This window comes from Eschrichtius robustus, chromosome 9, assembly GCF_028021215.1.
Source record: "Eschrichtius robustus isolate mEscRob2 chromosome 9, mEscRob2.pri, whole genome shotgun sequence".
Classification (NCBI taxonomy): domain Eukaryota; kingdom Metazoa; phylum Chordata; class Mammalia; order Artiodactyla; family Eschrichtiidae; genus Eschrichtius; species Eschrichtius robustus.
In genome coordinates this window covers 121,766,996-121,789,761 of record NC_090832.1, presented here as the reverse complement: position 1 = coordinate 121,789,761, position 22,766 = coordinate 121,766,996, and the positions used below count along the sequence as shown (strand labels likewise).

At 37.1% G+C, this 22,766-nt stretch overlaps 1 protein-coding gene and 1 long non-coding RNA gene across 5 annotated transcripts in view; one reads left to right on the top strand and one right to left on the bottom strand.

Moving 5' to 3' along the window:
• Positions 1–815: 815 nt before the first annotated feature.
• On the top strand, positions 816–12,165 carry LOC137769647 (uncharacterized). Of its 4 annotated transcripts, none has more exons than XR_011075028.1 (5): positions 816–1,037; positions 4,439–4,535; positions 6,296–6,385; positions 11,230–11,423; positions 11,994–12,165. It is a non-coding gene; the product is annotated as an uncharacterized lncRNA (long non-coding RNA). The 4 variants fall into 4 exon arrangements; XR_011075026.1 differs by having other exon boundaries at positions 11,230–11,432; XR_011075025.1 differs by having other exon boundaries at positions 11,230–12,165.
• Positions 12,166–13,476: 1,311 nt separating this feature from the next.
• The window catches only part of IRAK1BP1 (interleukin 1 receptor associated kinase 1 binding protein 1), a 33,656-nt gene continuing 24,366 nt past the window's right edge, over positions 13,477–22,766 (bottom strand). The window contains exons 3-4 of the mRNA XM_068551093.1: positions 14,349–14,479; positions 13,477–14,241 (exon numbers count right to left, since the gene is read on the bottom strand). Of these exons, the coding sequence (XP_068407194.1) occupies positions 13,971–14,241; positions 14,349–14,479 (402 nt within the window). The 3' untranslated portion in view covers positions 13,477–13,970. The remainder of the gene's footprint in view (positions 14,242–14,348; positions 14,480–22,766) is intronic.

The following is a 22,766-nucleotide window of genomic DNA, read 5'->3' as shown; positions in this document are numbered from 1 at the left end:
AGAGCCCAGGGGAGTCAGATGTTCCTAGTCCGGAACATGCACTGCCATTTATGAACCGTAAAGTCACTCAACTTTCTGGATCTCTTTGCACATCTGAAAACAAGGCAGTTATGATTTCTGAATGGGTCTGCCTTCTAGACTGGCGTAGAGGATCAAATAAAGCCTCCATTCATTCCACAAACACCTACTGCGTCTGTCACTGTGCTAGGTCCAGAAGCATGGATGGGCCCTTGTCCTAAAAGACCGCACAGGCCACAGAGCGATCCTCAATCACGGCTGCATACGGAAATCACGGGGAGCATAAATTTAAAAAATATGGATGCCTGAGTCCCCTGCATCCTGGCCATGCGAGATTGGACACATTTCTTAAGCTCTTAGCCTATGCTGCATGTGTATGATGGGAATAACAGAAGCTACTTCATAGGGTGGTTGTTAAGTATTAAATAATTCGTAACACCTGCTTAGCCCCGTGCCTGGTACAAAGTAGCAGGCGATGAACTGCTGGGAGTGGGGTGGGGAAAACCGGTAACTATGTAGCTGGAGTAGTGGGGTTTGCCGCAATGGAGAGAAACATGCAGGGCCTCTGAGGGTCGTCTCACTCTGCTGGCTGGGATGGCAGTCCTGGAGGATGTGATGTCAGAGGCGACTTTTTAACACAAAGGTGAGTAAATTAGCCAGACAAGCCTGGTAGGCATTGGGGGTGGGGAACATCGCAGAGAAGGGAGTGTGGAATTCTTCCGGAGCGCGCGAGGAGGAGGAGGGGTGAGATTGCGGAGAGCACAGGGGTCAGATCTCGAGGGGCCTTGAAACCACGCAAGGGGGTTGGCCTTTAATGCTGCTGGCCATCAGGAGCCACCAAAAGGTTTTAAGCTGGGAAGAACGCGATCAGAGTCGCGTTTACGTTGGGTCTCTGCATCCTGGTGTGGATTTGCGGTGATTTGAGACCGGAGGACGGTCTCAGTAGGGACGGTGGCCTGGGATCAGGCAGCTGCAATAGAAACGGAGTAAAAGGCCTGAGAAGCAAGGGCGAAAAAGAGGTAAAAACCACGGCCCTTGCCGGCGTTAGGAGGGTGAGGGATGCGGAGGGCACGAAGGCCATCCTGACCTTTTGCACTAACAGTGGGCAAAGCAGGGAAATGGCACGGCCTAGGGCTGGGGGGTCCCAGCCCGAGACGGGGGCTCTGGGTGGACTACGGCAGATCCCGCCGAGGGCCGCTGAGTCTGAAACGCCGGAGGCCTGCAGGCCGAGGTCGCGCTGGCGCGGCGCCTTGGAGCGCGAAAGACCGGGCGGAGCGCGGGGTCCCAGCGCAGTGCGTCCCCAGCAGCCCTGCCCAGCGAGCGCCCGCCCGGGGGGCCGACCGCGGGGCCGGAGCGCGTCGCCCCGGGGGCTGAGCCCAGCCCGGGAGGGCTTCGCCCGGCGCGCCGGCCGGGATCCCGGCTCCCCCGGGGGACAGGCCCGCGCCGCTGCGTGTGGATGGAGCGCCCGCGTCGCAGCGCGGGGACGCCCGGGACGGAGCGCGGGCCGGGCCGGGGCCTCCGCTCCGGGGCTGCTGGACGGTAACCGGATTGAGGGGGAACCAGGGCGAGGGCGGCTCCTCCTCCTTCGCCTTTTGCGTCATTTTAGGTATTTTGGGGGCGAGGAAGAAGGCGACGTGTATAATTTATTGCTCTTTTTTGGACCTGGGGGAGGGCAAGTGTTTGTCGCGGTTAGTTTTGGTTTGGTTTGTCCTTTGTCGTCTGCATCTTTCTCTCTCTTTTGGTTGATGTCATGTTTCCTCCTTTGCTATGACCCATTCTTCACTTTCTTTAGGTATCTTGGAGCTGTTACACAACCTCAGTCTACCCCTGTATATTTATGATTCTTCAAACAGTAACTATTGACTTTACCAGAAGTGGATTTTTTTTTTTTTTTCTGTCAAATGTTGTCACCAAACTAACTACTTTATGTGAATAGTTTACTCAGGCGATTATGTTCTGATGCTGATTCATGAGCTAAATTCTGGGATTTGCATTTCTCTAGAATGTTCCATAATGCCCAGGAGTGTGGTAGGCACACAGTTGCCTTTCAATATATTCTTGATAATCTGTCACTTTTTAAAAAATTCATAATGTAATTCTTTTGTTGTTTATTTTTATCTCAAAAGATTCTGTGTTCTGACTCAACACACCATTTTACCTTAGAAGTTTTCAACACTTTTTAATGAAAATCTTTTATATTACTTCACATGCACTCATCTGCAGCAGCTAGTGATTAAGATAATGAAGTTAAGTTGGTTTAACAAACCTATCTCAACGAGTAAGTGAAGATCATTTTAATTGATCTGTCACTTTTGTATGCAGAGAGAAAGCAGTATCCTCTTCTCATTCCTCTTGTGACCTGATCAGAAAGCCCCCCCACCCCCAAGCAGGCCCTCATTCCCTCTCACAGATCCTGCCCTGCCTCCTGACTAGCAACTCCAGTTTCTCGCGTGATGGTCTAGCAACCCCTCTCCCGGGAAACTCCCCAGGCTTATCCTTAGTATCACTTGGATAAATGTCAAGGTTTGGGCACCTGGCTTTTCAGCCTGCCTTTCAGACTGCATGTCCATCCTTCGTGACCCACCCAAGGCTTCTCATTCTTTTTGTTCTCTTTTCTTGTGTTGTTACTGGAAACAGCATGCAGTAATGGAAAGATGCCATTTTAAACAACCATATTATGAAAAAGAGCAAACACATAGAAATAACATCAAACATCTGGTCAGTATTTAAATTTCCAAATGTCTCCTGCTATAGTTTTGTTTAGTTCGTTTGAATCAGGATCCAAACAAGCTCCAAATAATTGGTTAATATATCTTAAGTAATTCCTAAGTTCCCCTCCATCTGGACTTCATCTCAGCCTCTGGACCACTTTCTGCTGTTACTGAAGTAAATTATTAGTTTTTTAAGGACCTTTTCCTAGAGGGTGAAATGGACTCACCAGTGATGTCTGGACTTAAGAGTTGTGGAATTCCTCGGCATTTTGTATGCCTTTAAAAGCCCAGCATTTTGGCTTGGAATCAGAAAGTGGAAAAGAGCATAGAGAGACAAATCTCATTCAGCGGCATCCTTGATGTACTTTAAAAACATACACATGTGGGACTTCTCTGGTGGTCCAGTGGTTAAGAATCTATCTTCCAATGTAGGGGACGCGGGTTCAATCTCTGGTCGGGGACCTAAAATCCCATATGCCAAGGGGCAACTAAGCCCGCGTGCTTTAGAGCCTGAGCGTCACAACTAAGACCCGATGCGGCCAAGTAAATAAAAACAAAAACAAAACACACACATACACACAGTGGATTTGCTGCGAGAAGCTAGGTTAGAATCTTTACATTGCAGGGATGTGCAACCCCTCAGCCAGTGTGTTATTTGCCTGCTTTCCCTTCTTAAGTCAGTAGTTTTCCTCTTCAATATACACTTTTCCCTCTTCCCATTTCATATTTTCTCTCTCATCCCAAAACTGGCCTTCGTGCTATCATTCTTTATAATTTTCTACCAATGCCCTAATACCAAAGACTGGCTGACCACTCATCAAAGATGCTGTAGAAGAAGTTTGGGTTTAGGTAGAAAGCACACCTGGAGTTGACCTCTACGGTCCAGCTATAGAGTGCATGTAAATCAGGAAACAAACCTGATGCTGGGAAAGAAATTGAAAGGAAGAAAAACCAGTCTGACCTCTGTCGGTGAAGAGTCAGCAGATGGCGGCTTAAAAATTTAGTGCACGTTGATTCTGCCCCACGACGTGTCTAAATCCAGAAGTTCTTCTGGTAGATGTACACACTGCAGTGGTAATGTAGGCACCTGCATTACACTGATCAACAACAAGTGCTAACTCAGACTGAGAATAGCCCAATTCAGCAATAAAGTCCAAATTAGGCTATCTCAATATTTTTTTTCTGTGTGTGTGTGTTCTACACACATACAAAATAAACATTCTCAGTGCCAGCTTCTAACCTTTTATTGTTTTAACTGTGGATTAAATTGGTCTTAGGAATTTCAACTTACCCTTAATAAAGGATATTCTTTTCCTACTGAAGGAAGCTTTTCTTGCAGTCTAAGATTTCTCTTTAAGCTATTTTTACCAAGTTTATCAAGTGAGCTTTTATCTGGGCTCACAAATGTAAGAAACCTGTTAAGTGAACCCAAGTTTTGTGGAAAGTCGGGTGCTTGAATTAGGGGAAATAAATTATGCTATTTATCATTTATTTTAAGAAGAGTAGTTGTAGCTGGGAAGAAACCTAATGACCTGGTAATGCTTCTAGTTAGCTTTCAATCCAATACCAAAAATAAAAAGTAGTAAGTTACTGAGTTCAGAGGTAGTAATTAGAAAACATCTAGTGTTTCATATGTAAATCTTGCTAAAGGAGATTGCACAGTGAAGGTGAATTAACATATTTTTCTTTTTGACTGATATACTACATAGAGAAGCATCTTGGAAGACTTCTCACTGTGGAGATTCCTGAAGATGGTGTACTGATGGTTCTGTCGGCTGAACGCCACTAGAAACTCTACTGACTCAGGTATGCCAATGGTCCTGCTAAGAGTCTTCAAGGAATCAAAGGGTTGTACTGTACTGTAATTCTTGTATTTTCTTTCATCCTTAAAAAAAATAGCTACCATCCTTCAGGGGAGAACTTTACACATCATTTAAGATAATACTTTGGGATTGTGGGAGCAGGAAATGGGTTAATCAATGTAGTGGCTTTTGGCAAATAAAAGATATTAAACAACATGTGCACAAAAATGTTGAAAAGTAAAGTCCAAGAATAGAAATCCCTTAACACAATGATATAGTCATCCTTCTGTAAATATTAAAAAAAAACAAAAACGAATAAAGATCGGTACGCATTCTCCTTTTGTAGTTGAAGCTCCGTAATTAAATCTTCCCTCCTTATCTTTTTCTTGGGGGCGGGGATTGGGAGGGTGGCTCAGTAAATTATAACACTACCTCTACTTATTGAGATTAGCACAGTACTTTTCAATAACATTTGATTGATAAGAAAACTTGAAAATTGCAATTAGCTTTAAGAACAAACAGGAACTCTTCTTAAAATCATTTTTTAAAACTAGCTTGAGCACGGATGGGCAAATGGGGGCTCAAAACAATTTTGGAGAAAAATAAAGTCAGGTGGTTACCTTGGATGACAAAGTGTAACTTCTGAAAAGTATTTACTTTTTAGCTTTATCTCAAGGAAAATCAAGCAAGACTATGAGGGTAATGGAGACATGATCTTAGCCTGTTCTTTGTCCGCTTTCTTTCACATATCATTTCCCTATATAGTTGGGAAAGAAACCAGATTATTCAGTAAAAAAAGAATATTTAGCATTCCATATACTCGAGGGTAGTTTATTCCAGCATACATGTCTTACTCTCAGCTTTTTATTGGTGTATACTCTCCTTACCTTTTGGGGGAAAGAAATTACTGAGTTACTCTCCCTATTTCAGACAGATCCTGTATGTCACATCAGTGAGGGCTGAGGTGGGGATTGCAGTCAGTTTTTTAGCCTCGCCAAATCTGGATTTTTACCCTGAGTTTTCTTTTGCTTTCTTTTTTTTTTTTTTTTTGCAGTTTTGTGAACTCTTGGGACATCAGAGAACTGTAGTAAAATATTATAAAAATTATATAAAATTATATAAAATCACATATCAATGTTGAATATTGGTATATAAGACTTTAGAATTCCTTTTTACTATTAGCTCAGTTTTGACCCTACAGGGTGAAAAGCTCCACAGTATTCCAGAGGTGACTGATTGCCCCATAAGATATATTACACTTTTTAAAAATAGTGTGCTTATCAAAGTTTTTTTCTAAACAATAAATTTTGTCTGATGTATATTCCTTTTAAACATGTACAAAATGAGAAAAAGATCCTTTGTGGAAAAGAGAAATTGGCTCTAATGAATAATAAAACTGTAATAAAAATGCAGAAAAATACTATGTAGCTAGATTATACTTTTCTGATTAAAAAATTACATTCTTAAGATAAAATAACCTATGGTTCCGACACTGATTTCTCACACAACAGAAAACTTACTGGGCATGATATGGAGTGTGTGTGTGTGTGTGTGTGTTTTACGTATTTTAATACTCTTGTTTCATGGACGAGGTCTATTTTCTCTAACTTTTACACAGATAAACTCAACATGGTTGGATAAAAGACAAATTCCTCTCTCAGAGATGATAGCTAGACTTAGGTAACAAGAAACGCCATTTGCTATATATTAATATGCATTATGCCATTTGTTGTTTTAAAAGCATTTTACTTCTTTCTTTTTAAGGCTTTCTGACTGTTGGAATGGTTTTAGATGGTCATCCCAGAGAATGAAGGCATGCATGACTCACATGAAGCACTGGTTATTAAAGACAAGGTGGGAGCATTTATAAATCTGCTTTCAAATTTTGCCTAATCTGACTCCTGGTTCGCACATACCCTTTCCAAAATATATTTTGAACTAAGATATCGTGTATAAAATAAAGGAAGTTAGGAATGGTCTTTTCTGACCATCTAGAAGATTCACCAGGCTTCTAGTAATCTATGTAAAACTTATTAATTCCATGTTATTCCTGAATAAATATTTTAAAGGCCGAGGAGCTAAGAGTAGGGATAATTACTTCCTATTTAAAAAGAGGAGGCTGATTCATTTTTTAAATAAGTTTATTTATTTTTATTTTTGGCTGTGTTGGGTCTTTGTTGCCGTGCGCAGGCTTTCTCTAGTTGCAGCGAGCGGGGGCTACTCTTCGTTGCGGTGTGTGGGTTTCTCATTGGATGGCTTCTCTTGTTGCAGAGCACGGGCTCTAGGCGTGCAGGCTTCAGTAGTTGTGGCACTTGGGCTCAGTAGTTGTGGCTCATGGGCCCTAGAGTGCAGGCTCAGTAGTTGTGGTGCACGGGCTCAGCTGCTCTGCGGCATGTGGGATCTTCCCGGACCAGGGCTCGAACCCATGTCCCCTGCATTGGCAGGCGGATTCTTAACCACTGCACCACCAGGGAAGCCCATCATTTAAAAAAAAAACTATACTGTTAGTAGTAATGCGGAAGTGGCAAAGGAGTAATCCCTTTTATTTTGATAATTTATATATCTATGTATCTACATCTATATATACAAATGTTTATAAGATTTTTCAGATAACAGTGTAAAACCATGAATTTAAAAGCATCAAGGCCACTTGAGAATAAAAAGTGTCCTAAAAATAATAATGGGCATAGGGATATAACTGACCACAGACATCTAGCAAACAGAATGGTTTAAGGGATTCTACAGGTGTAAGAGTATTATCCTAAGTTCATTTCAAACCTTGAAAATAAAAGTCATTTATTTTTGACATTTTCATGCTGATTCAATACTGATTTTTTTTTTTTTATGAAAAAGAATAAGAAAAACTGTAAGAAATAATTGTAACTTGACATTTATTCCAACATTTGTCCTGGATTATTTTAGGCTTGGCTGGAAAGGGGATATATTTTGGACAGGGTATGAAAAAAGAATTATGATGCAGGTAGCAAAATATACCCTAATATAACTGTTACTAAGACTTGATAAAACAGTTTTTTTAACACATAATTCACTTTTCCCCAAATAAGTCATGAAAACCTCACCATCCATGATAATTCATCTTCTCAGTGGCAAAAATGAAAAGATGTCTGGCTTTATTTGCGATATGCAGACTCAGTTAAGGGCACTTATGTGCAAGATTTTGGGCTGTTTATCTTGACTGTGTATGACTGGAGAGAGAGCATTCATGGGAAATAGCAGTTTGTATGTGAGACAGGGTAGGAAGGGGAGAAGAGTATTCAGAATTCTTTTTTTTTTAAAGATAAAAACCTAAACAAAACTTTGATTTCTTATATGTTTTATTAATTTCAAGCATTTTAATTTTAGCTTTTGTCCCTTCTTCTTAAATGATGTTGCTTGCAAGTGTAGCATTACAACTACACACATTCCTGATCGAGATTTTAAAAAATTCTTTATATTCAGACTTTACCTGTTTCTTTCTAGTCGTAATAAGCTCTGGCAGGTAGCAGACTGCAAACTGCAAACTAAGCATTGAAGGAACTGCCTCCACATATACTTCTGGGAGTGATGTGACAGCCTCTGTCATGCCTGCTATCTTCCAAGAAGTTCATTATTCTCTCAACTCCCATATTCCCTTTCTGAACACATGGAGAAGCAGTAGTTGGGTGGCTCTATAGACACTCCTGGGGTTTCTGCTCCTCCTGCCATCAGGGCTGCAGTGGTGGAGTGAGGGCTAGAATCTCTCTAAGTCTCAGAGCTGCAGGTGTTCTCATAGTTATTCAGTCGTGTGGTTACTGCAGGGTTATGTTTCCAGAGTTGTCACCAAATAATATGAAAAACCATTAGTTAATATTGGACAATGAAATGTCTAATCATTTAGATAAACATGTCTAAAGTGTTGGATTTAATGTTAGTGAGATCATCAATTCTCTATTTCTTATTCAAACGAACAGTTGAATATTTTATTTATTTATTAAAATAAGTTTTATTTATTCATTTATTTGGGTACACTCGGTCTTAGGTGCAGCATGCGAGATCTTTTAGTTGCAGCATGCATGATCTTTTTAGTTGCACATGTAGGATCTTTAGTTGCAGTATGTGTGATCTTTTAGTTGTGGCATGCGGGATCTTTTAGTTGCGGCATGCAGGATCTTTAGTTGCAGCATGCGGAATCTTTAGTTGCAGCATGAGAACTCTTAGTTGTGGCATATGGGATCTAGTTCCCCGACCAGGGATAGAACCCAGGCCCCCTGCATTGGGAGTGTGGAGTGTTAGCCACTGGACCACCAGGGAAGTCCATCAATACTTTAAATGAATGTAACGTTTAAGAGTAGTAACATTTGGGGATGCTATGAATTCTCAACATTCCTACAGAATGAAACAAATAAAGTCATTCCTCAAATATATGCCGACCTCTGTGGTTTGCAAATAAAATTTTCAAAGGTTTCGGCTGCATATTCATCATGGATTCTTTGCAGGACACATCAGTCTGTATCACTGCATCTTTATCATTTCAGGAATAGGTACAATGAATAAGAAATCTATGCTTTCCTTGCAGGTATTGAGCTAGTGAAACATTTGCTATATTAAAATCATTTTGTATTGTATTTGATTGACATTCAACTTTAATTATACCTCACCTCCTACTCCGATATAGAATGTAATACTTTAGACCTTTCATCATTAGTTTAGCATAAACTAAGAAAAATTTTCTTTTGATCCTATTTACTTACTGGGGCTAGACTTGATTTATCTGAATCATCACACTCACTCTTTTTAAATGGAATTACAATAAACATGGCTGATTTGGTAAAAAGAAAAAGCATAAAAACTGTTTTTGTATGAGATACAAATTCATTATTGCTATCAAGTACAAATATAACCTTCTAAAATAGGTTTTGAAAGTAAAATAAATGGTAATGGAAACATTCAATTTAAGCATCTGTTTATTAGAAGTTGTAAGTTAACTGAATTTATTAGATGCAGTTTTATAGCGGTTGCAGTCAGAATTTCAAAGAAAGCAACTTACCCTGAGAGTTTGTCATGGCCTGTTGGTGAGCAATGTGTGGTACAAGTATAATTACTCTCAGTGGTGACAGGAGGGTAGGGCAAAGGTCCTCACTTAGAGCTGATCCAGTAGAAAATGTGCAAACACAGCAGGAACTCCATGTGGTAACTGGCCACTGAGAAGACCCTCCGTGGAAGAAAATTGAACAGGATGGTCACCAGCAAGGCATCTTTGCCTTAAGTTTTGCTAATGTTGCTTGTCTGGGAGAAAGGTGGTTATGTAAATAAAAACAGTGAACTAGAGCCAAAAAAAACCCCCAAAACAACAACAGAAAACAAAACAACAGCCCATAACACACTCTCAGGGAAAGTTGCTTTTGAAATTCTGACTGCAACCACTATAAAACTGCATCTAATAAATTCAGTTAAAACTTTTAATAAATAGATATTTAAATTGAATTTGTTTCCATTACCATTAATTTTCAAAGCCTATTATAGAAGATCATATTTGTACTTGACTCTGGAATCAGTGCCCTGCATTTCCCTTCCCCACTTCCATGTGTACCAACAACATTGAGGTACTCTGCTATAAATGCTATCCTTCTGATTTGGGAATAAAGCAGAATAACTGACAACCAGCTTTTCCTCCTCTTAGCCTTTTATTAGCCAGGTACTAGGAAAAGAAATGTTTAAGACATAGCCCTACCCTTGAGGAGTTCATAGTCTTGTATAGAAACTGATGAAAAATTAGGATGTAATGAATGTAATCAGTGCAAATTTTTCTGTTTGAAGTATTGGAACTATTTACCTGTTTTTGAGTCTTTTGTGCAAAATCGTTTGCAGAAGGGAAGGAGCAGAGGATGACAGAATCTCTATATTTAAAAAAATGGACACACACACACACACACCCCACTGCCACCAGATGGCAACATGATATTTGGAGGATTTTTTTTAAAATTCAGGGATCACTGCCTTGTTTCAGGATCATTTAGATTAGTACTTTCTCCTGCCACCTAGGCTTTTAATCTCTTAGTGTGGAAACTGATTTTAGTTTTTGGTTCACTGATTTGCCTTATTAATTGTATCAAGCATATGAAACCCTGATAAATCAAACTCTGTGTAGCAAATAATATGTTTTTGATTAGCTGTTTTGTTTTATCACTGTTATAACAGTACCAACTTACATTTGAAGTCCAAAGCCAGCATTTGCTCATTCTGAGGTGGGACTGGTGAACATCCATAAGTGACATGGCTATTTGGGAGTACTTTTGGTTGGGACACTGAAGCCAGAGCTCCAGAGGGTGGCTGAAACAGAATATCCCCCTGCTAAACAGGTGATAAAAGGATGTTATTGTTTAATAAAATAGTACAAATAATTCCTCTTGAAAAGTATCTATTACCTCACCCTGAGAAGTGTTTGACTTGGATAAGCCACTGTTAATTCCAGTCTTTTAACATAACTGAACATGTTAAAGTGATTTAGGCCACAGGAGATTTTATGGCTATTAGAAACTATTTGGCTGCAAATATAATATGAATAAAATAATAAATGTTTGTTATTTTGATTAAACCGATTTATATAGTTTTTTTCTGGAATGAGTAATAAAACATTTGTCTTCCACATAATTTTGTAATGTAGATAATATGTTAACTCCCACTTTTGACCTCATAATTCATGTTTTTATTGTTTTTAGGCCAGTGAGAAGAATTCCTCACCATCAAATTCTCATCAACAAGTCTGACAGAATTTGCATCTCCTAAACCTACATTTCCAAGGAGGTCATAACAATATTTATGGAATATGAGGCACAGAATCTTAAGTTAAAAAATATTTTTCCAGGTCTTATTTACACTGAACTCAAATTAACTGTCAAATAAGAATACTGACGTAAGTAAGGTAAATCGCTACTACAAAAAATGGAATCTTTAGCATGTAGCTGAATGGAATCCTAAATTTTATCAGTAATATTCAGAAACCTTATTTTAATAGTATTTCCTTCTAAAAAGGAGCTTGGAACATAGTGGGTCTGTTTCAAATATCCTAATTAGAAAGATATTTTCTTTCAGAAAACAGCAATTACAATTTTTTGCTTTCTTGAAAGATTTTCTTTAAAAAGGGGTTCAGAAGAAAGAAATTCTGTCAGGATTAAGTTCGGGCTAGGTTTATTCTAGCAGGCTCTGTGGCACAGGTCCCCTAAGCAATTCATTGTGATACTCCAGTATCTGCCATGTGTCAGAAATTAACTTGCCATTAACTGACAACTAAATTTGATACCCTTAGTCTTAAAGTATACAGGATGTCATACATAAACCAGTCCAATCTTTGAAGGATTACTTCTCTTAGATGCTCTACAGAATCGTAGGACTGTCCATTTTATAGGATTTTTTTTTGAGGCAACATCTTTAATAATGCCTGTAAATTCTAAAAAGTGTTTGCTAACTTAAAATTTGTTTTTAGGTATTTATTGCTAAGTTGAAAACCTTCTTTACCAAATATGATGGAACCAAAGATACAATGAAGCCGTGGCTAAGAAAACTCACCCTCTGTGATTAAATTTTATTGAGTATGAACAATTTTTTTCTTGATGTACAGACTCAATTGTACTTTTCTACCCAACTGGATAAATAAAAGCTAAAATATAATTTATTTAACTCTTTTTGGAAATAAAACTTCAACATACCTTAAACTGGTTTTCTAATAAGTTTATTTTTAATATGACTATTTAAAAATTCATCTTAATGATAGATTTGGAAAAGCCAACTTCTTTTACTTGGGTTGACAATAATCAAAGAAAGAATGCAGCTGGTATAGTGGCTACCATTTACCAAGTAACTGCTTTGTGCTAGGCATTATTCTTGTGGTCTTACAGTTATCAACTTTAATCCTTGTAGTAACACTGCAGGGTAGGTATTATTAGCCTCATTTCATTGGTGAGGAAAGAGAAGCTTAAAGAAATTAAAGTGCCTTGCCAAGTTCCTATAACCAGTACATTGCTCAGCAGATATTTGAGAGCCGACTCTGTGTTGGCCCTGTCACTATGCTAAGACTGAGAATGCAGCTGTGAATGAGAAAAAGACAAGATCTCCATTCTAAAGGAGCTTACATTCTAGTAGTAAAATCAGGATTTTAAAATAGCGGTGTTGGATTCTAGAAGTTTTCTTCTTAGCTTCCACACTCCTTCCCACCAAGGATACTACAGAAGAGATGGATTAAGCGGTTTTAGTGCCACTTAAGAAAGTGGGCGGGAGTGAAAACTACATACTGGAATACGTATAGGAAAGAAACATTGGTATATGAGTGTCAAGCTATATCAAAGGAAAAACCCTAGGGCTTAGCTGTATGGCAGGGAATGGAAAGCCTGTGCTGCATAACAGACTTGACTTATGCAGACACACCTGCAGATGGTGTATAATGCAATGGCAATGATATGTACTTGCTCAGATAGCCTTAAGGATCAGTATTTTCTCAGTGTATGGCCCTGCACTGTCCAACACAGTAGCCATGACCTACTTACGGCTTTCGAGTCCTTGAAATGTGGCTAGTGCAACTAAGGAACTGAATTTTAAATTAAAAAAAAAATTTTTATTTAAAAACTGACACGTGATCCAGTTACTAGATCTTTCAAGAATGTCTGGAACAACTGGGTGTGTGAATCTATTTTTTCTGCCTATATTTTAAGAAACTTAAATACAGATCAGGTATTTCTGATGAAAATTTAGCATCTGAATTGAGATGTGCTGTAATATAAAATACACCCTGGATTTTGAAAACTTAGTATAAAAGAGAATATAAAATATCCATTAATTTAAGAATAATTACATGCTGAAATGATAATATTTTGGATATACTGGGTTAAATAAAATATTAAAATTAGCTTCAACCGTTTTTTACTTTTTAAAAAATGTATCTACTAGGAAATTTTAAATTACATATGTGGATTGCATTATATATATTTGTACTGGAGAGTGCTGGTATAATCAAAGGAGCCCTAGTGAAGAGAGTCTGGTCTATATATTATCTTTTATTTCAGTCATCAAAATATTTTCTTAGTATATCTCATTACCCTTTTATCAAAAGTTATGTATTGCTCATCATTCTTTCTATGAATGTTAAGAATAATGTTAATAACTGTGTCAATATTTCATCCTGTAGTAGGAATATCAAATTATTTACACACACACTTATATGAACTGTCACTATGCAAGTGTGCACATATAACACATTTATTTTCCAAAGAGTATTTCCCATAGTAAGTTTTCAAAAACAGAAAGTAAACATAAGTATTCTGTGGAACTATATTCAAGGACTGACAGACTTGGGGGAGAAACACTTTATAGACTACACAATACATATATATTCAGGACAAAAGCAAACATTATAAAAAGTATAAAAATAGACAAAAAGATACAAACACAATATATTTTGGTCAGAATTTCAGATACGGTTTTTTTTCTTCTCTCTCCCCTTTACTTCAAAAGTTATAAATACTTTGCAAGCAGCATGTATTGTTGCACTTTTGATTTTTTGTTGTACAGTTAACGAACTTGAGAGTCTGGATGACTGGTGATCATCTATTTGGCCTTCCCATTCTTTCATTTCTTCTTCTTTGATTAATAAAGGTTTTCCTAGAGTTTGGCCAACAAGATTACAGACTTCTTGAGCTTTGCGCCATGCATTTTCTACAGCAACAAGACAGGCTTGCCGTCTTAGGAATTAAATGCAGAGATTATTAATACGACATTCAACAAACCACAGCACTGAATAGTTTTGTTTAATTAGTTGATAATTAATTTAAAGATGTGCTTAACTTACCGAAGATTCTCAATAGAACCTGGAGTATGATAGAACTGGGGTTGGCTGATGACAACAGAGCTATCTAGCTTTTCAACAAGAAAGTTACAAATGTTTTGCATTTTTCCGAATTCAGTAAATGTAATGCAGACCTGTAAATGAAATGACAATTGAAATTATTTTCATGTCTGATGCATTATTTCAAATCTTTCTCTAAATGTGAGTTAAAAAAAGTAAAGCCAGGTTACAATGAGGTCATTTTATAGTATGTAACAGATATGAAAGACCTACTTGGTACTTATAACTAAATTTTGTTATTAAATTTATTTTTGCTTATGAATTTTGTAATTTATCTAATGTTGACTTGAACATTTAAAACTTCATTTTAAATCAGTCAGAGACTTTTATGAAAGAGAACTGGAGGGTTTCCCCTTCAAGTTTATTATTCAGCTAAATTCTAACCCTGATAAATGTTTCATGACTCTTTAGTCATCTATGCCATTAGCTAGCTTCCTGATTAGCGGTAATTACTTCATACTTCACTGCTGTCATTTGAGGTATGTTTCTTCTTCCAGAAGTTATTTTCAGATCTATATGCAGAAGTTCATCTATTTCACTATGTCCTCTGCCTTTAAATATGTGGAAGCAGCAAAGAGAAAGAGAGGGATGAGGTAACCTCCTGAGTCATCTTATACAATGAAGAACAGTTGCCTTTAATCATAAATGTTATCCAGGGAAGACTGATGTTCTATCTGGTTTCAATACTAAGTGAATAATGTCTTTTATAATCAGTTTGTCAATTTCAAGTTTTTTTTTTTTTTTTAAAGCTGACTGGGATTTTGAGTGGGATTGCAATGACTCTAAATATAGATTAAGGAAGACCTGATACCTTAATGATACTGAGTCTTCCAAATCAGGAACAAGGTATGTTTCTTCATTTATTTAGATCTTCTTTAATTTCTCTTAGCAATATTTTGTAGTTTTCAGCATACACAGTTAAAAGATCAGATTTATCCCTAGGTATTTTATATTTTTGATGTTTATTAGTTCTAATAGTTTTTTTGTAGATTCCATTAGATTTTCTACATTGATGGTCACGCTGTCCATGAATAAAGACAATTTTACTTCTTACTTTCCAGTATGGATGCCTTTTATTTCTTTTTCATGCCTCACTGCACTGGCTAGAACTTCAAGTACAATGTTGGATAGAAGTTGTGAGAGTAGATACGTTTGTCTTGTTCCTGATCTTAGGCACAAAGCAATCAGTGTTTCATCAATAAATATGATGGTAACTGTAGATTTCTCATAGGTTCCCTTCATCATTTTGAGGAAGTTCCCTACTATTTCTAGTTTGCTGAGAATTTTTATTAGGAATGGATGTTGGACTTTGTTAAATGTTTTTCTTCATCTATTGAGATCATCATATGTTTCTTTCTTACTCTGTTAATATGATAAATTAGATTGACCAGTTTTTGAATGTTGAACCAACCTTTCATTCCAGGGATGAACCATACTTGGTCATTATATATTATCCTTTTTATATATCAGTGGATTTGATTTGCTAAAGTTTTGTTTATAATTTCTGCACATAAGTTTATGATGGACACTGGTCTGTAGTTTTCTTTGCTTGTAATGTCCCCACCCCCCCACCCCGGTTTTGTTATCTTCTGGTTCCAAATAATGAGTTGGAAAGTATTCCAGCTTCTTCATTTTCTGGAAAAGTTTGTACAGAATTGGCATAAATTCTCCCTTAAATGTATGCACTTTTTAATTTCTCTTTTAACTTCTCCTTTGACCCATGGGTTATTGAGAAGTATGTTATTTAAATTTCAAATATTTCAGTTCTATCATTTTTGCCTTAAGTATTTTGAAGCTTTAATATTAAATGTATGTGTTTAAGACTGTTATATTCTCTTGATTGACCCATTTATCATTATAAAATCATCTTTATCTGGGTAATACTCTTTGCTTTGAAATCTACTCTGTCTGATATTATCATAGCCACTACAACTTTCTTTTGGTTATTGTTAGCATGGTATATCTTTATGCACCCCTTTGATTTTTTTAAAGTCCGGTTTATTAAGGCATAACTTGTATAGAGCAAAATACACTCCTTTTAGTATACGTTCTATGAATTTTGACAGATGCATTTACTCATGTAGCCACCATTATGATCCATCCCATCAACTTCCTCAAATTCCCCTGTGCTCCCCACATCCCAGCCCCTGAAAGCCACTGATCTGTTTTTTTTTAAAATAGTTGCACTTAATTTTTTTAATTTAATTTTTTATTTTTTGGACAATTTAAAAGGTTACTTTCCATTTACAGTTACTACAAAATATTGGCTCTATTCCTCGTGTTGTAACTCTATGTCCTTGAGCCTATCTTATACCCAATAGTCTGTACCTCCCACTCTCCCACTCCTATATTGCCCCTGCCCTCCAACACTGGTAACCATTAGTTTGTTCTCTATATCTGTGAGTCTGCTTCTTTTTTGTTTTATTCACTAGCTTTTTATATTTTTTAGACTTCACATATAAGTGATATACAGTATTTGTCTTTCTTTGTCTGACTTATTTCACTTAGCATAATGCCCTCCAAGTCCATCCATGTTGCTGCAAATGGCAAAATTTCATTCTTTTTTATGGCTCAGTAGTATTCCATTGTGTATACACACACACACACACACATATATATATATACCATAGCTTCTTTATTCATTCATCTGTTGATGGACACTTAGGTTGCTTCCGTATCTTGGCAGTTACAAATAATGCTGGATGAACACTGGGGTGCATGTATCTTTTTGAATTAGTGTTTTTGTTTTTTCCAGATATATACCCAGGAGTGGAATTGCTAGGTCATATGGTAGTTTTATCATTTGCAAATATTTTCTCCCATTCAGTAGGTTGTCTTTTCATTTTGTCAATGGTTACCTTTGCTGTGCAAAAGCTTTTAAGTTTAATTCGGTCTCATTTGTTTATTTTTACCTTTATTTCCTTTACTTTAGGAGACGGATCAAAAAATATTGCTGTGATTGATTGATTGATTGATTGATTTATTTATTTATTTATTTATTTATTTATTTATTTATGGCTGTGTTGGGTCTTCGTTTCTGTGTGAGGGCTTTCTCTAGTTGGGGCAAGCAGGGGCCACTCTTCATCGCGGTGCATGGGCCTCTCACTGTCGCGGCCTCTCTTGTTGCAGAGCACAGGCTCCAGACGCGCAGGCTCAGTAATTGTGGCTCACTGGCCCAGTTGCTCCGTGGCACGTGGGATCTTCCCAGACCAGGGCTTGAACCCGTGTTCGCTGCATTGGCAGGCAGATTCTCAACCACTGCGCCACCAGGGAAGCCCAATTGCTGTGATTTATGTCAAAGAGTTTTCTGCCTATGTTTTCCTCGAGGAGTTTTATGGTATCCAGTCCTACATTTAGGTCTTTAATCAATTTTGAGTTTATTTTTGTACATGGTGTTAGAGAATGTTCTAATTTCATTCTTTTATATGTAGCTGCCAGTTTTCCCAGCACCACTTATTGAAGAGACTGTCTTTTTTCCACTGTATATTCTTGCCTCCTTTGTTGTAGATTAATTGACTATAAGTGCATGGGTTTATTTCTGGGCTCTCTATCCTGTTCCATTGATGTGTCTGCTTTTGTGCCAGAACCATACTATTTTGATTACCGTAGCTTTGTAGTATAGTCTGAAGTCAGGGAGCCTGATTCCTCCAGCTCTGTTCCTCATTTTCAAGATTGTTTTGGCTATTAGGGATCTTTTGTGTTTCCATATAAATTTTAAAATTATTTGTTCTGGTTCTGTGAAAAACGCCATTGGTATTTTGATAGGGATTGCATTGAATCTGTAGATTGCCTTGGGTAGTATAGTCATTTTCACAATATTGATTCTTCCAATTCAAGAACATGGTATATCTTTCCATCTGTTCGTGTTGTCTTCAATTTGTTTCATCACTGTCGTATAGTTTTCAGAGTATAGGTGTTTTGCCTCCTTAGGTAGATTTATTCCTAGATATTTTATTCTTTTTGATGAGATGGTAAATAGGACTGTTTCCTTAATTCCCCTTTCTGATACGTCATTGTTAGTGTATAGAAATGCAACAGATTTCTGTGTATTAATTTTGTATCCTTCAACTTTACTAAATTAATTGATGAACTCTAGTAGTTTTCTGATGGCATCTTTAGGATTTCCTATGTATAGTATCATGTCATCTGCAAACAGTGACAGTTTTACTTCCTCCTTTCCAACATGGATTCCTTTTATTTCTTTATCTTCTCTGATTGCTGTGGCTAGGACTTCCAAAACTATGTTGAATAAAAGTGACAAGAGTGGACATCCTTGTCTTATTCCTGATCTTAGAGGAAATGTTTTCAGCTTTTCACTGTTGAGTATGATGTTAGTGGTGGGTTTGTCATTTATGGCCTTTATCGTGTTGAGGTATGTTTCCTCTGTGCCTGCTTTCTGGAGGGTTTTTATTATAAATGGATGTTGAGTTTTATCAAAAGCTTTTCCTGCACCTATTGAGATGATCATGTGGTTTTTATTCTCCAATTTGTTAATGTGGTGTGTCACATGGATTGATTTGCAGATATTGAAAAATCCTTGCATCCCTGGGATAAATTCCACTTGATCATGGTACATGATCTTTTTGATGTACTGTTGGATTCGGTTTGCTAATATTTTTGGGGGGATTTTTGAATTTATGTTAATTAGTGATATTGGCCTGTAATTTTCTTTTTTTGTGTGTGATATCTTTGTCTGGTTTTGGTATCAGAGTGATGCTAGCCTCACAGAATGAGTTCTGAAGTGTTCACTCCTCTGCAATTTTTGGGAATAGTTTCAGAGGACAGGTGTTAACTCTTCTCTAAATGTTTGGTAGAATTCACCTGTGAAGCCACCTGGTCCTGGACTTTTGTTTGTTGTGAGTTTTTAAATTACCGATTCAATCTCGTTACTGTAATTTGGTCTGTTTATATTTTCTATTTCTTCCTGGTTCAGTCTTGGGAGATTGTGCCTTTCTAAGAATTTGTCCATTTCCTCTAGGTTGTCCATTTTATTGGCATATAGTTGTTGATAGTAGTCTCTTATGATCCTTTGTATTTCTGTGGTGTCAGTTGTAACTTCTTTTTCATTTCTGATTTTATTGATTTGGGCCCTCTCTTTTCTTTTCTTGATGAGCGTGGCTAAAGGTTTATCAATTTTGTTTATTTTTTCAAAGAACCAGCTTTTAGTTTCATTGATCTTTTCTGTTGTTTTCTTTGTTTCTATTTCATTTATTCCTGCTCTGATCTTTATGATTTCTTTCCTTCTACTAACTTTGGGTTTTGTTAGTTCTTTTGCTTTAGGTGTAAGGTTAGGTTGTTTACTTGAGAGTTTTCTTGTTTACTGAGGTAAGCTTGTATTGCTGTAAACTTCCCTCTTAGAACTGCTTTTGCTGTGTCCCATAAGTTTTGGATTGTCATGTTTTCATTTTCATTTGTCTCTAGGTTGACTTCCTCTTTGATTTCTTCGGTGATCCACTGCTTGTTTAGTAGCATATTGTTTAGCCTCCACATTTGTGTTTTTTTGCAGTTTTTCTGAATAGTTGAGTTCTAGTCGTATAGCATTGTGGTCAGAAAAGATGCCTGATACAATTTCAATTTTCTTAAATTTGCTGAGACTTGTTTTGTGGCCTAGCATGTGATTTATCCTGGAGAATGTGCACATGGAACCATGTGCACTTGAAAAGAATGTGTATTTTGCTGCTTTCTGCTGGAATGCTCTGTATATATCAATTAAGTCCATTTGGACTAATGTGTTAGAGAAGATATAACAATTGTAAATATACTCAACATAGGAGTACCTATATATATAAGGCAAATACTAACAGACATAAAAGGAGAAATCAAGGGTAACACAATATTTGTAGGGGACTTTAAAATCCCACTTACATCAATGGACAGATCATCCAGACTGAAAATGAATAAGGAAACACAGGCCTTAAATAACACATTGATCTGTTTTTTTAAAACTTTATTTTTTTAGAGAAGTTTTAGGCACACAGCAAAATTGACAGGAAGGAACAGATGTTTTCCATATATACCCTTCTACCCCACACACACATAGTCCCCCCTCACCATAATCAACATTCCCCACTAGAGTGGTACATTTGTTACAATATGTGTACCTACTGGGTTGACCAAAAAGTTCTTTCAGGTTTTTCCATAACACCTTTGGCCAACCCAATACACTGACACAGCATAATGACCAGAAGTCCATTGTTTACATTAGAGTTCATTCTTGGTGTTTTATATTCACTGGGTTTGTACAAATGTATGTTGACATGCATCTCTCATTATAGTTTCATACAGAATACTCTCACTGCCCTAAAATTCCTCTGTGCACCCCCTATTCATCCCACCCTCCCCCTAACTGCTGGCAACCATTGATCCTTTTACTGTCGCTATAGTTTTGCTTCTCCCAGAATGTCATATAGTTGGAATCATACAGTTTGTAGCCTTTTGAGATTGTCTTAGTAATAGGCATTTAAGGTTCATACCTATTTTCAGGGCTTGAGAGCTTATTTCTTTTTAGGGCTGAATAATATTCCATTTTCTGGATGTACCACAGTTTATGTATCCATTCACCTACTGAAGGACATCTTTGTTGCTTCCAAATTGTGCAATTATAAATAAAGCTGCTATAAATATCCATGTGCACGTTTCTATGTGAGCATACATTTTCACCTCCTTTGGGTACATACTAAGGAGCATGACTGCTGCATCATATGGTAGGAATATGTTTAGTTTTATAGGAAACTTTGTCTCCCAAAATGACTGCACCGTTTTGCATTCCCACCAGGAATGAGTGAGAGCTCCTCTTGTTCCACAACCTCGTCAGCATTCCAGATTTTGGCCATTCTAATAAGTGTGCAGTGACATTTCATTTTTGTTTTAATTTGCATCTGCCTAATAACATATGATGTGGATCATCTTTTCATATGCTTACTTACCACCTATATATCTTTTTTAGCGAGACATCTGTTAAGGTCTTTGGCTTATTTTTAATTTTTTTTTTCTCTTACTGTTGAGGTTTAAGAGTTCTTTGTGTATTTTGGATAGCAGTCCTTTAAAATAAGTGTGTTTTGCAAATATTTTCTCTGGGTCTGTGACTTTCTTATTATTCTCCTGACATTGTCTTTCACAGAGCAGAAGTTTTTAACTGTAATGAAGTCCAGCTTACCAATTATTTCTTTCATGGATCAATGCCTTTGGTCTTGTATCTACAAAGTCATTGTGATACTCAAGGCCATCTAGGTTTTCTCATATGTTTATAGCTTTGTGTTTTACCTTTAGGTCTATGATACATTCTGAGTTAATTTTTTGAAGGGTGCAAGGTCTGTATCTAGATACTTTTTTTTTTTGTATGTGGATGTCTAGTTGTTCCAGCACCAATTGTTGAAAAGATGATTGTGCCCCACTGTACTGCCTTTGCTCCTTTCTCAAAAATCAGTTGATTATACAGGAGTCTATTTCTTGGCTCTCTATTCTGTTCCACTGATCTATCTGTCTATTCTTCAAACACTACTACACTATCTTGATTTTTGAAGACTTTTAGTAAGCCTTGAAGTCAGGGAATGTCAATTCTCCAACTTTGTTCTTCTCCTTCAATACTGTATTGGCTATTCTGGTTCTTTTGCGTCTCCATATAAACTTGAATCATTTTTTTTCAATATCCCCAAAATAACTTACTGAGAGTTTGGTTGGGACTGATCAAATCTATAGATATAGTTCAGAAGAACTGACATCCTGACCATATTGAGTCTTTCTATCCATGAACATGGAATATCTCTCCATTTATTTGGCTCTTCTTTGATCTAATTCATCAGAGTGTCAAAGTTTTCCTCATATAGATCTTGTACATATATGTTGTTAGATATACACCCAAGTATTTCATGTTTTGGGGTGCTATGGAAAATTGTTTTTAATTTCAAATACTACTTGTTTGTTGCTGGTATGTAGGAAATAATATTTTGTTGAAGATGTTTGCCTCTATATTCATGAGAGATTGGTCTGTAGTTTTCTTATCTTGTAATGTATTTCCATAGGATTTGTAGTGATGTCTCCTTTTTCAGTTCTGATATTATTAATTTGTTCTTTCTCTTTTTTTTCCCCCTTTAGTTTGGCCAGAAGCTTATCAATCTTATTGATCTTTTCAGAGAACTAGCTTTTGGTTTCACTAATTTTCTCTATTGATTTCCTGTTTTCAGTTTCACTGATTTCTGCTCTAATTCTTACTATTTTTCTTCTGCTTACTTTGGACTTGATTTGCTCTTCTTTTCCTAGTTTCCTAAGGTGGAAACATTAGATTATTTATTTTAGATTTTTCTTCTTTTTACTATATGCATTCAATGCTAAAATTTCTCTCGAAGCTGTTTTCACTGTATC